Genomic DNA, 14,014 nt, shown 5'->3' with positions numbered 1-14,014 from the left:
ACCACTATTTCTCAGACCTCTGTTCCTTTAGAGCTTATCACCTCTGGTAATCACAGAGAAGAAATAGTTTTTTTTGTTTGTCACTCACCCCTCACGCCCGTGATCCTTGGTTACCCCTGGTTAACCACTCACAATCCTCACATAAACTGGTCTGAGAGCACTATCTTATCATGGAGTCCACATTGCCATGCCCATTGTCTTGTGTCTGCCTTGTCTCCTGTCTCCTCTGTCCCTGTGTTGCAGGAGGAGCCGATCGATCTTTCCATAGTTCCTTAGGTCTACCACGATCTGAGGGCGGTCTTCAGCCACTCCCGGGCCGCATCTCTTCCTCCGCACCGTTCCTATGATTGCGCCATCAACCTTCTTCCTGGCACATCTCCGCCTAAGGGGCGGTTGTTCTCCTTGTCCGCCCCTGAACGGGCGGCTATGGAGAAATATCTATCAGAGTCTCTGGCGGCCGACATTATTCGTCCTTCCTCCTCTCCGGCAGGCGCGGGGTTCTTCTTCGTGAAGAAGGATGGTTCTTTGCGCCCCTGCATTGATTATCGGGGGCTGAACGACATCACCATAAAGAACAGGTACCCCCTGCCGTTGATGTCGTCAGCCTTCGAGATCCTGCATGGGGCAAGGTTCTTCACGAAGCTGGATCTCCGCAACGCATACCATTTGGTTCGGATCAGGGAGGGGGACGAGTGGAAGACGGCCTTTAACACCCCCACGGGGCACTTTGAGTACCGGGTTCTTCCCTTCGGTTTGACTAACGCCCCAGCCGTCTTCCAGGCACTTGTCAACGACGTTTGGACCGATCACCGGAACTTGGAGTATATCCAGACCGCCAAACGGTTGAATTCTAGGCAGGCTCGCTGGGCACTTTTCTTCGGTCGCTTTAATTTTACCCTGTCTTATCGGCCGGGTTCTAAAAATGTCAAGCCTGATGCCCTCTCTCGTTAGTTTACTGTCCCGGAAGACGCAGCCCCTCCGGACACCATCCTCCCTCCAGGTCGTGCGGTGGGGTCAGTCACCTGGGACATCGAGAGATGCGTCAGGCAGGCCCAGTCGGGGGCTGAGGTACAAGAGAGGGTCGCGGCGGGCCTGCTGTTCGTTCCGGAGTCAGTTCGGCCGGGGGTTCTGGAGTGGGGCCACTCGTCCAGGCTGGTCTGACACCCGGGAGTAAGGAGAACGTTGGCTTCCATTCGCCAGGGTTTCTGGTGGCCGGGCATGGGGGGGGGGGGGGGTGTCCATTGTTTTGTAGTCGCTTGCTCGGTCTGTGCTCAAAACAAGTCCTCTAATTCTGTACCTGCTGGTATGCTCCAACCTCTCCCCGTTCCCTCCTGTCCCTGGTCCCACATTGCGCTGGACTTTGTGGATTGGTTACCAGAGTCCAGTGGCAATACGGTTGTCCTTACTGTAGTGGATCACTTTTCTAAGGCGGTCCACTGCATTCCCCCTCCCAAAATCCCCTCAGTCAAGGAGACCGCCCAGAAGGTCGTCGACCACGTCTTTCGGATCCATGGTCTTCCGGAGGACGTGGTCTCCGACCCGGGGCCCCAGTTCATCTCCCACTTCTGGAGGGAGTTCTGTCGACAGATAGTTTGTCGTCAGGATTCCATCCACAAACCAACGGCCAGACCGATCGTTTAAACCAGGACCTCGGGGGGGCTCTCCGCTGTCTGGCCTCTCATAACCCTTCCTCCTGGTGCCAGCAGCTTACGTGGGTTGAGTATGCTCACAACACCTTGCCGGTGTTGTCTACTGGGTTATCCCCGTTTTCTTGCTGTCTTGGGTACCAACCTCCTCTGTTTCCTTCACAGGGTCCTGAAGCTGCGGTTCCCTCAGTTCAGGCGTTTATCAATCGGTGCCGGCGAACCTGGAGGAGGGCCAGGGAAGCACTTCTCAGAACTAGGGACCGCAAGAGATTGGCGGACCGCCGTCGGGCTAAGGCACCCAGGTATGTTTGTGGACAAAAGGTGAGAAATGGAGAAAAAACCTTGGAAGAACCCAAGGGAGAAAAATCAGTCAGCCAGTTCTCCTCTGGCCAAGGAATGAACAGTGTATGATTATCATTCAGTCAGCATTTGTCAGGACTCTGGTTTGATCTTCAGCCTTTCTGCTGTGTTTATCTTGTGTCTTGTTTGTCAGTTCACCTCACTCTACCATCACAGCTGAATCCTATCCTAATTAATGCTCTCACTCTCAGTGCTCACACACCTGTTTCCCATTTTCTGCACTGATTTTCTCCACTACTTATGCTTCTCTCTTTCTTTGTTTCTTTGTCAGTGTGTCTTGGTTTCTGTCCGCTTCACCACTGCCCCCTTGCCTGAAAGCTTTGTTTTGGTTGCTTCTAGACCCTTTAAAGCCTTGTCTGAATTTTTTTATTTTCTTTTGCTGTTTTATTTGCCTAGTTCCCCCTGCTCTCGTCCTGGATTATTGCCTTGGCTTTTTCCCTGAAACGGTTGGTCCGCTACTGGTTTTGACCTCAGCCTTTCCATTGGATTTCACCTCTGTCTCGCTCCCTTACTTGGTGGCTCGGCTACCAATTTATTTTGTTTTGTATTGTATTCCTTCAACCTTTTTGGACAATAAATCCTATTTTCAGTTGATCTGCTCTTGGGTTCCCGTTGTCTCTGCTCCGCCTTAACAGCATTACAGGTCAGAGGTCAGATTGGATCAGAACATTCAGAATATTATCCAGTTGAAGATCGGAGTCACGTCGGGATGGAGACGGGTTTGTTGAGGATCAGTGCCGATGGCTGTCGTGTCGATGAGGCCTTCACAGGGGAGAGTCTAGTTGACACAATCTCTGCTGACACCTCAGGGATGCGTTGTAGTCGTGTCTAGGCTCAGGTCCTCCATCTGATCTGGATACGGCCCGGAACCGGCTGATTACAGTAAACCTTGGAATAAGCAGAAAGACTAACATTAGTGTAGATGTGGACCATCTATTCATTCAATCAAACGATTTGTTTGAAACACTGGTTCATTCAGGAATTAAACTAGTCATGGGCTGTGTCCAAAGTTGCACAATCTCTTGAGTAAGTACTTATTTGAATAAGTAATTACTTGATAATAGTGTGTAGTATGAAATCCTGTTGTTATTATAATGTGACCTACCAGTGTCAGTTGAATTGCTTCACTGCCATTCACAAATCCTCTCCTGTAAAGTGTCCAACGTATGCACACTTCAGAATCTCACCCGAAGAAGTAGGTCATTTGGGTACTTTTTGCCTACCCTCTTACGAATTCTGTGAATTCGGACATACTTTTTTTGTCACATACACATTGTCGCCTACTACTAAGAATGCAATTTTGGATTATCATTTCATTAAATTTTATCTGCTTCTATCTAAGGTCAGTTCAGGTTACGGAGGACACCTCTTGGGTCAGAGGTCACACATCTGGAGCTAGCAGTGGTGGTGGGTCCAGATGTTTATGATGTCCATAGGCAAGACACTGAGAGATACATCCTAACCAACCTCAACATCGTATGTGTGTGTTTAATCTATATTTTTGAGACATTGTATGTGAACAGTGTTGGGGAGTAACTAATTACATGTAACATTTAATTACAAAAATAAATGTAACTAATCAGTTACATTTTTATATCAGTTGCTATTCTGATGCTTTTGATTGGCTGTCTTGCTTGAATTTGAAGCGCACCACGTCTGTCAATTACATCAATCCACATTGCCGCTGAAAGGCAAGCTTTAGTTTTCCACCATGGCAAGTGATAAAAATACGTTCCAGTGCTGGAAATTAGAAAAGTAATCAAAAATGTATCAAATGTAATCTGTTAGATTACTTTAATAAAGTAATTAAAACTACATATTACATTTTGGGTAACTTGTAATCTGTAACCTATTACATTTTCAAAGTAACCTTCCCAACACTGTATGTGAATATATGCTTACAATAATTTGACATACAAGATATGGAATAGGATTAGTGCATATTAAATACCTTCTGTTGCAAATACTTGCAGGCCTCAGAGCTTCTGAGAGATGTTAGTCTCGGTGCCAATATAAGAGTTCACCTTGTCCGTATGGTCATTCTCACAGAGCCAAAGGTAACAATGTCTGGTTGACCTAATGCTGTACACAACAGCCATTATATTAATCCACATGGACAATACAGTTTATTTTAATCCACAGCCAGACATCCAGATCTCTGAAAACATCACCTCTTCTCTAAAAAGTGTGTGTGAGTGGGGTCAGAAGGTCAACCCTGATGCTGACTCTAACCCTTTACATGCAGATCTGCTGTTATACATTACCAGGTGTGGTCAAAACCCATAAAGAGCATTATTAACTCTTCGTCATTCCTCTTTATTGTGCAATTTGGACTAATATTGTGCAGACAGTATGGAACTTTCCTTATGTATGTATAAAGTAATGCCTAAAACTCTTAAATTCAACTCATTTTTGGACCACGCTGTTAGATATCTTGATCTCAAGAATATCAGGTGTTTCTGCATACTTGCATTTTAGTAACTCTCTATGACATAATTAAGGTTTGATCTGGTGTTACCCGATGGGAATAAACTTGTGAGAGGTGTAACTCAGCTGGGAGGAGTTTGTTCCACTCAGTGGAATTGTGTGATTACAGAGGATACAGGCTTTGATCTCGGCATCACCATCGCTCATGAGATTGGCCACAGGTAAGCTTGAGAAAGTTTATTTCCAATTGAACTCAGATGAGTTATACTGCTGTGCTGAAATTTAAGTTAAAACGGTCTTGATTATTGTAAATCAAGTATTGCTTACTGTCTTTTCAGTTTTGGCATAAATCATGATGGAATAGACAACACATGCAGCTCTAGTGGCTTCATGATGGCATCTGACGGAGGTTATAACAGTGTCGATCTGACCTGGTCCCAGTGCAGCAGGGCTCAGCTCCACAACTTCTTCAGGTGTCACTCAATTTCTGCATCACAAAAATACAGCCTCCAAAAGACCATATTAAAAATGCTGCAATTGTGCTTTTAATGCATTTTTTATTGCATTATGTAATGGATTTTAATCTAATCTAATGTAATGCAATTGGTTCCTCTACAAATTATATTATCAACCTTCCCATTTATAATAAATTAATAAATTGGACATTCATTTCAGAATGCTTGTTGTAAAAAAAAAAACCCTCCTAAAATGTTGGTTTATTTTCTGATCAGAATTTTTTTTTATGTCTCAGATGTTTGGACCCTTCTGTATATATTAGTGAATCTCATTAAATAAAAGATTAATTCCTTAAAAAAAGAAAATAAGTTTGTGACAGGCATTGTGATAATCAACATTAAACCGCAATCACACCAATAAAATGTCCAGAGAACCATTACGGTCCAGGTTCATTTTAGTGTTTCATTTATTTTAGTTTATTTATTGTATTTTATATTGACCCATTTTAAAACTACTAATCAAAGGTTTCAGGTCAGTAATATTTATTTAGTAAAAAAAATGATACTTTTATTCAGCAAGGATGCGTTAAATTGATTAAAAGTGACATTAAGGACTTTTGCATTCTTACAAAATTGTCTTTCAAATAAATCCTCTTCTTATGAACATTCTATTCATCAAAAAATGTATTACGTTTTCCACAGACATATTAAGAAGCACAACTGTTTTCAACATTGATAATGATAAGAAATGTTTCTTGAGCAGCAAATCAGCATATTAAAATGATTTCTGAAGGATCGTGTGACGGAAGACTGGAGTAATGATGCTGAAAATTCAGTTTTGTCATCACAGTATACTACATAAACTACATAATATATTAAAATAGAAATGTTATTCTAAACTGTAATAACATTTCAAAATGTTAATGTATTTACTGTATTTTTGATCAAATAAATCCAGGTTTGGTGAACACAAAATTTATTTCAAAAACATTTAGAAATCCTACCAAAAAAAACTTTCCCAGTTATCATGTCTAACACCCCCTTGGTATCATTAAAGTTTTGTTTTAAGTGATCTGTAATTTTCCTAATCATAAGGACATTCTTTATAACATGACTGTGTGTTCATTGTCTGCTGTGTAGTGATGGTAAGGCGGAGTGTGTTAAGGATGTGCCGGTACTGGGTGGTTCAGTGCAGGACTGGAGGCCTGGTCTGTTCTATGGAGTGGACGATCAGTGTCGTATAGCGTTCGGCAGTTCAGCTACTGCTTGTTCTTTCAGTAATGATGATATGGTGAGTAAGAATTACCATCATAAGACATTTATCAGTGTAAATCATCAAAGAGCTAACTGGCATGCTAGCACTTTAATTCCTGAAAACGCTTGACCAACGCAGTTCTCTGTTTTGTGTTTCCTTTTGATACAGGAAGTTTGGGTGTAATATTAGAGCTCAGCTATTTTTTTATATACCCAGTACGCTTTGGTTACATGACACCCATGAATATAATTTTCTACTTTTTTTTATAACTTTTTTTTCAAATAAATGCTATATCTTTCTATTCATAGAAGAATCCTGAGAAAAATAAATTACAGTTTAAAGTAAACACTAAAAGCAGCTCAACTATTTTCAACATTAATAATAAGAAGAAATGTTTCTTGAGCATCATATTAGAATGATTTTTTGAAGGATCATGTGACACTGAAGAATGGAGTAATGGTGCTGAAAATTCAGCTTTGTCATTAAAGGAATACATTGACTGTTTTCTATTTGATCATATTTTAAAATGCATTTTAAATTGTAATAATATTACTGCATTTACTGTATTTTTGATCAAGTAATTGTGTGAGTATAAAAGACTTTAAATAAAACAAATCCTTAAAACATTTTTTAAGGGATTTGTATCTCTTGTATCTATTTTGATTGCAATTTTTACTGTGGCAATAAATATGTCACCCGGACATTCCACTGAGGTTAATTGTGGTGATGTTTTGTTTTCTCTCTGGTGTCTTCAAGGCAAGCTGCCGTGTTCTGTCCTGCCATATCAACCCTCGTGACCGTAGCTCATGTACACGTCTCCTTGTTCCTCTCCTGGACGGGACAGAGTGTGGGCCTAGTCAGGTGACACACTGATACGACCAACACTTATTTACACTGAATGAATTTGCGTATACATCTTCATAAATCCTTGCATTTTTTCATATTATATGGAATATGTTTGAGATTACAAAAAAAAATACCATTGTGTCCATACTGTATTAATATATTACATGCAGATTTAAAAATAAATTTAACTTTTTAAACATTTGATACATGAAAAATACAGATCTGTGTAACTGTTCTCTTTCTGTGTGGCTTTAGTGGTGTTTTAAGGGTCGGTGTGTGTCTCCTACTTTGGGTTCCTCTATGATGGTTCACGGCTCATGGTCTTCATGGTCTGAATTCTCTCCCTGCTCTCGAACATGCGGAGGAGGAATCACATATCGCAGGAGGCAGTGCAATAACCCCAGGTGCGAGAGTAAGAATATGACAGGGACAGCTGGTGTTAGAAGAAATAAGAGCATATAGTACAATAACAACTACTCAGATACCACATCAATACAAACACCAACTATAAACTTGTGGATAATAAAGGAACTAAAGTAAACTAAAAAACAAACTGTGTTATAGTATGCAGTATCCAACATGAGAGTATTGTGAAAGTGCATTCATTTAGTTTTTTGCTGTGGTTATACGTATATTAGAACCCACCCTGATATGTATTCAGAGTGATGTTTCTGTGTTTCAGGGCAGCCTTTGGTGGTTCCGTCTGTAAAGGACAGGACTTAAAAGCTGAACTTTGCAATCGGCAGGTAATGGCTACTGTTTACTTTGGGCCTCCGTAGGTCATGTTAGACAAATTAAGGGTTACATCTATACATTGCCATGAGGCTGTAGTGATATCTGTGTGCTGGCCTGCATTTTTGTCTTTCTTTTTGTTTTATTCTTTGCTAAATAGCATTTATTCTTTCCCTGAATATATATGAGCATTGTTAAACAGGTTTTCTCTATTATTTGACTTAAATTTTCAATGATTTTCTAACACTTTACATTAATGTTAAAGTCGTTAACATTAGTTAGTGCAATGGAGCACTGCAAGGATGACAACATTTTGTATGCTAACCTGGAAGTTAGCATCACAACTGGTTCCCTTGAAAAACAAAACAAAAAAAAACAAATAGGATTTCTCCATTTGGCTTTTGGATTGTTATAGAAAATAAGGCCTGTAAACAAAATGTTTTAATTCTTGCCCATTTACATTCACAACAATCGACAGAGAAAACACAAGTAGGCTACTATACTATATACTCAAGTGATTGGCAAACAAGACACAACTGAAAACAATCAGGGAAGTAATCAAAATGAAAAACTACAAGGGACTACAAACATGGTACAGAAACAGGAAACAAGTACAACTTCAACATAAATGTTCCAGACACGACACAGGGGATATGTAACAATTTATAAATTCATATTAACTTAGTTCATAGATTCCCAAACTTTTTTTGTCAGCATATTTATGCAAAATAAGAACACCCTGAGATTTTAAGTTACTATTTTAATCATTTAATAGCACATTCATGTGTTCATGGTTCTCTACTGTTGGTAAATGTTCACGTGACATGCAGGAAACCAAATCAACTATTAAATTGTTTCAGTAAGTTTTTTTTAGGTTGTTTTTATTTTAAAATCATTTATTTATTTATTTATTTTACTTTTACATGTTTACTTTTACATGTTTATAATTGAATTAATTACTAGTTCTCTTTCATCATCTCGTGTTCGAGATCCACCTATGGGAAGGGCATCCGTACCTGACCTCTGCAGAAGCATCCAATAGCACCAAGTCTGGCTAGACAGACAGAAGCGCGCAGCCAATGCCAGGGAAGGTCCCTCCACCTTACCTGAGGGCATATAACGCCTGCAAGCACTGGTCTTCTCTTGTTGACATTCGCTTCTCGCGATCTCTGCACGAGCTCGGTTGGATTTTACGCTGCTCACTTGGGTGTCTTTAGTAGGACATATCGCTAAATCAGCGTCTGCAAGATGTGACAGTCGTTTATTCAGCCAGTTTAGCTGTGTTTGTATCCTGAGCCGGGTTCTCTAAAGCCTCTTCTGCGTTCCCAAGCAGAACAGGTGAAGGCAATTAGCGCACCACAGGTGGCCAGGCAGGCCCGTGATAGACTGTTTCTGAGAGAAGCGGCAGATTTGGAAAGCGACATACCACGAATAAAAAACTGAGAGAAATCTGAGGTGGGCCGCCGTGGAAAAGGGAAGCAGGTGAAAAAATAAGAAGATCGTGGGCGGCTCAGGATACAAACACAGCTAAACTGGCTGAATAAACGACTGTCACGTCTGGCGGACGCTGATCTAGCGATATTTCCTACTAAAGACAAGTGAGCAGCGTAAAATCCAACCGAGCTTTATTCATGCAGAGATCGCGAGAAGCGAATGTCAACAGGAGAAGAGCAGCGTTTGCAGGCATTATATGCCCTCAGGTAAGGGGGCGGGACCTTACCTCCCATTGGCTGCGTGCTTCTGTCTGTCTAGCCAGACTTGGTGCAATCGTTTAAAGAACGGTGAATGGTTTGTGGCCGAGCAAACTACTTTCAGCGCACATTAATTATTTAGAGCTTTTGACCATCTGGAAAGTTCTGAATTATTTTCTGCCTCGCCTGCAGGGACATCATGTGCTCGTACGCTGCAACAATACCACGGCAGTGGCTTATATCAGCCGTCAGGGTGGCGTTCGCTCTTCGAAACTTCATGCTCTAGCTCACAAGCTTTTGGTGTGGAGCAGACGTTTTTTCCTGTTGTTACATGCGACTCATGTTCCAGGCATTCTGAACAGAGGCACGGAGCTTCTATAGAGGGGGAACCCACTCTCAGGAGATTGGCGCCTCCACCCTCAGATAGTGGACATGATATGGATGAGATTCGAACAGGCAACCGTAGATCTATTTGCCTTGCGTGAAAACTACCAACTACACATATGTTCTTCTTGCTACAGGACGTACCCCTTGGGGTAGATGCACTGGCCCACCCACGGCCCGAAGTGCTGCCATATGCTTTTCCTCCCCTAGGCCTGATAATTCCCACACTGGCCAGGGTGAGAGACCAGGGCCTGTCTCTCATTCTGACAGCACTCAGGTGGCCCTAAGCACCAGGTAGCACCTCCCACTCCATACAGACCTATTGTCCCAAGCGAACGGGGAGATTTATCACCCTCCACCTTTTTCCTCCACGGAAGATCAGAGGCTGAATGCTCTGTGTCCTGTCCGTGCGTTACAGGCATATATGGCCAGGACCAGTGCTTTCCAGAAGAGCAACCAGCTCTTTATTTCATGGGCGCCCGCTCACAGAGGGAGTCCCATATCTAAGCAACGCCTCTCACATTGGCTTGTGGATGCTATAGCCTTGGCATATGAATCAAAGGGAGTGCAGCCCCTAGGGGACATCAGAGCTCATTCCACAAGGGGCTCTTGGGCTTTGTTTAGGGGAGTGTCACTGCAGGACATCTGCTCTGCTGCCAGTTGGGCTTCTCCTCATATCTTTGTGCGTTACTACCGGCTGAATGTCACCAGAATCTCAGTAACACATTCTGTTTTAGGGGTTGGGTCTTTCCAATTACCCATTCGAAGTAAAAGAACAAGGGGTGAATGGGCTGGCAGGTCATGCACATTCCTGTTACCCAGCATGCATTTACATTCCTTCCTGGGTGTGTGTGTATGTGTGTATGTGTGTATGTGTGTATGTGTGTATATATATATATATATATATATATAAACATCAAGTGAAGAGATCCACACCTTTGCCCCGCTTGCTGCACAAGAAGTGAATATACTTACAGGAGAACAGCAGCGCTTATATACCCTCAGGTAAGGTGGTGGGGCCTTACCTGGCATTGGCTGCGCGCTTCTGTCTGTCTAGCCAGACTTGGTGCAATTGGATGCTTCTGCAGAGGTCAGGTACTGATTGCTCTTCCCATAGGTGGATCTCTCCACTCGATGTTTCAGAGAACCGGGGTTACGATAGTAACCTATTGTTTTTCATTAACTTATTCCTGTGGTTCTCTCCAGGGTTAACAACCCCCAGTTTGGGGAACCCTGACCTAGAAGAAAGTAGCAGAAGTCAATGGAACAAAGTGTGGTGTGACTGCACCTTAAAGTTGTGACGTATTTCCAAGTAAAACGGATTATTGAATAGAGAGTGGGCTTTTATTTTAGCTTAGCTCCTCACCATCCCTCGTGGTTAAGGATATTCAACCCAAGCCATCAAACTGACTTCATCAGAGTAAGAACGCCATTCCAGAGCATAAGCACATTTTCAGACTTTGATTAAAGATTACCACAACAAACAATTTTTTTTATATGTATTAACTTGCACAGATTAATTGTTCACCACAAGACTAGTAATGTTCACTATCAAAGTAAACAGGGTCAATTTTGATTTCATGAAAACTTAAATAACAGAGGCCATTTGGATTGATAAATTTTACAGGTACAGTAGCAAAAACAGCCTGTTTGATGGTCCGAGAGAGGGTGAAAAGTTTTCATGTAAACTGTAAAATAAATGTTACTACTGTTTTAGTGCAAGAAAGTTGAAGACGAAACTTTAAATGACGTAACAAATTAAACCAAGTAAATTCTATGGTGACATTCCTGGCTTGCCGTTGTTTGTTACAGCCCTGTGAGTCGACTCAGCTGGAATTCATGTCTCAGCAGTGCTCAGCCACAGATCAGCAGCCTCTTTCAGTGTCTACAGACTCCAGCTCCGTCTACACCTGGATCCCTGCCGTCAGCTACACCTCAGGTCAACCTAGTAAAAGTCTTCCAGTTGAATTTGTCCTTTGTTGTTTTCTCTGTTTTAATGTCTTTCTCTCCCTTCCAGGTGATGCTCAGTGTAAACTGATGTGTCGCTCACGTGAGCAGGACTTCATGGTGAGTCGTGGGTCTCAGTTCATTGATGGGACACGATGTGAAGCTGGTAACACTGTACCACGTGGTTCCATTTCTGCCTGTTTGGGTGGAAAGTGCCAGGTAATGCCACACACATAACTTGAAGTTTACATTTTTAAAAATTGAAATATGTTTCTGTCCACTTTGACTTTCAAATTGGACAGTGAATGAATATTTAACAAGTATAATTTCTTCATATGGTTTGCTTCCCTGGTTAGCTGTTTGGCTGTGATGGAGTTTTGCATTCTGGGAAATTGGAGGATGTGTGTGGGGTGTGTGGGGGCAATGGCTCCACCTGCCAGTTAATCTCAAACACCTATTCAGGTGGAGAGGCTGGAGGTAGGTAGGGGTCATTTTCAGGCATATCCATCATTTGTTCAGTTATTTGCTTTCCTATATGTACAATAACCTCTTTTTGTCTGTTGTCTTTTCAAGAGTATGTCACTTTCCTCACCCTTCCTATGAACGCCTCTCAAGTTCATGTGATTAACACAAAGCCCGTTTTTACACACCTTGGTGAGTATAGCTACGTTTACACAACAGCAGAATACAGTTATGAATCCTGTAAGAAGGGCTAAACACTGTTTACACAGTTTGGTGTTGAAGTTGTATTGTATGATGGAATCTGAGTATCTGAGAAAATTTAATTTAGCTGGATTTTTCGTGATTAAATAGTTTAGAATTTTTAGAACTAATTAGAACTAAATCCTTGAACACTCTTGTTACAAGCAAGCATTAGTCAAGGCTATTCCAAGTTAGAAAAGGGGTTTGACCTCATATACACTCCCATTCAAAGGTTTGGAGTTTTTTTTGTTTTTTGCATTTTTTAAATATATACCTGATGTTCCACAAAGATGCATTTATGTGTTCAAAAATACAGTAAAACAGTAATATTTTGAAAGATTATTACAAATATTACAATATTACAGTGTCACATGTTCCTTTAGAATTTATTCTAATATGCTGATTTGGTGCTTAAGAAACATTTATTATCAACGTCGAAAATAAATGCTTAATATATTCGTTGAAACATTTTTGTTCAGGATTCTTTGATGAATAAGAAAAGACAGCATTTATTTGAAACAGAAATATTTTCTAATATTACATTTTTATTGTCACTATTTGTTAAATTTAATGTGTTCTTGTTGAATGTTGATTTATCTATTTAGATTAACAAATGCTAAATGCCAATTTATATGTATCTGTCTGTAAGTATTGTCTTTTTTCTGGCATTTGATACATTGATAGCCACACTGACGCCTAAAATACACTATAATGTCCAACCAAATAATAAATACAGTTCAAAGACTATATGAAAGAAATGTCCCTCCTTCCCGCAGCGGTGTTATTAAATGATAAATATGTGATGTCTGGAGATGGAAGCCCAGGGCTAAGCATCACATACCCCTCACCTCTAGAGAAGAGCCCCATAATCTATAACCTCTACCTCGCACCTGACCACCAACCTCAAACTGAAGAGCTCACTATTTCTGGACCAGTCATAGACAAGATCCACATTCAGGTGTGCAGCATCTGAATTATCATCTTTCTTTGTTTCTGCACCTTCATCGTTTATGACCTAATGAATGTAAATGTTCAGTATTCATTGTTACTTGTAACGGAAACTGTTTATTTGCACATTTTTTAGGTGTTTCGGAAATATGGGCAAGAGTATGGAGACCTCACCAGTCCAAACATCACATACCAGTACTACTCATTTGATGCTGTTTCAGTGGAGAGAGCTGTTCAGGGCAGATGGTCCACTGTCATATCTACCTGCTCAGTAACCTGTGGTACAGGTAACGTCTTGGTTACTGTTGTAACCTCCATTCTCTGATGGAGGGAACAAAATGTTGGTTGGATGCACTGACATTAGGGATCGCATTTGGAAGCCCCAAACACCTCTGATACTTTGAGAAAAGGCCAATGAGAATTGGCGAGTGGAATTTGCTTACGCCACTCGTCTGAGATGGTGTGCATCCATTCATTCAAGTGTGTGCTGAGGATCCGAGACAGTGTCCCGGCCATTTCATTGTTACTTGTAACGGAAACTGTTTATTTGCACATTTTTTAGGTGTTTCGGAAATATGGGCAAGAGTATGGAGACCTCACCAGTCCAAACATCACATACCA

At 41.5% G+C, this 14,014-nt stretch overlaps 2 protein-coding genes across 2 annotated transcripts in view; both read left to right on the top strand.

Moving 5' to 3' along the window:
• Positions 1 to 14,014, top strand: part of timm17b (translocase of inner mitochondrial membrane 17 homolog B (yeast)) — a 214,713-nt gene that overhangs the window by 124,703 nt on the left and 75,996 nt on the right. The gene's annotated exons all lie outside the window — the stretch shown is intronic.
• adamts13 (ADAM metallopeptidase with thrombospondin type 1 motif, 13) overlaps positions 1 to 14,014 on the top strand; it is a 51,915-nt gene that overhangs the window by 4,327 nt on the left and 33,574 nt on the right. Inside the window, 15 exon segments of the mRNA XM_077223478.1 lie at positions 3,349 to 3,482; positions 3,980 to 4,063; positions 4,149 to 4,273; positions 4,508 to 4,654; positions 4,772 to 4,906; positions 6,029 to 6,179; positions 6,900 to 7,004; positions 7,245 to 7,393; positions 7,672 to 7,735; positions 11,609 to 11,735; positions 11,814 to 11,962; positions 12,100 to 12,220; positions 12,317 to 12,397; positions 13,222 to 13,403; positions 13,530 to 13,680. Of these exon segments, the coding sequence (XP_077079593.1) occupies positions 3,349 to 3,482; positions 3,980 to 4,063; positions 4,149 to 4,273; positions 4,508 to 4,654; positions 4,772 to 4,906; positions 6,029 to 6,179; positions 6,900 to 7,004; positions 7,245 to 7,393; positions 7,672 to 7,735; positions 11,609 to 11,735; positions 11,814 to 11,962; positions 12,100 to 12,220; positions 12,317 to 12,397; positions 13,222 to 13,403; positions 13,530 to 13,680 (1,905 nt within the window).

This window comes from Siphateles boraxobius, unplaced genomic scaffold (genome assembly GCF_051911475.1).
Source record: "Siphateles boraxobius isolate OS27281-9 unplaced genomic scaffold, OSU_SipBor_1 9, whole genome shotgun sequence".
Classification (NCBI taxonomy): Eukaryota; Metazoa; Chordata; class Actinopteri; order Cypriniformes; family Leuciscidae; genus Siphateles; species Siphateles boraxobius.
Note: the sequence above shows the minus strand (reverse complement) of the source record. Positions and strands in the feature narration are given on the sequence as shown.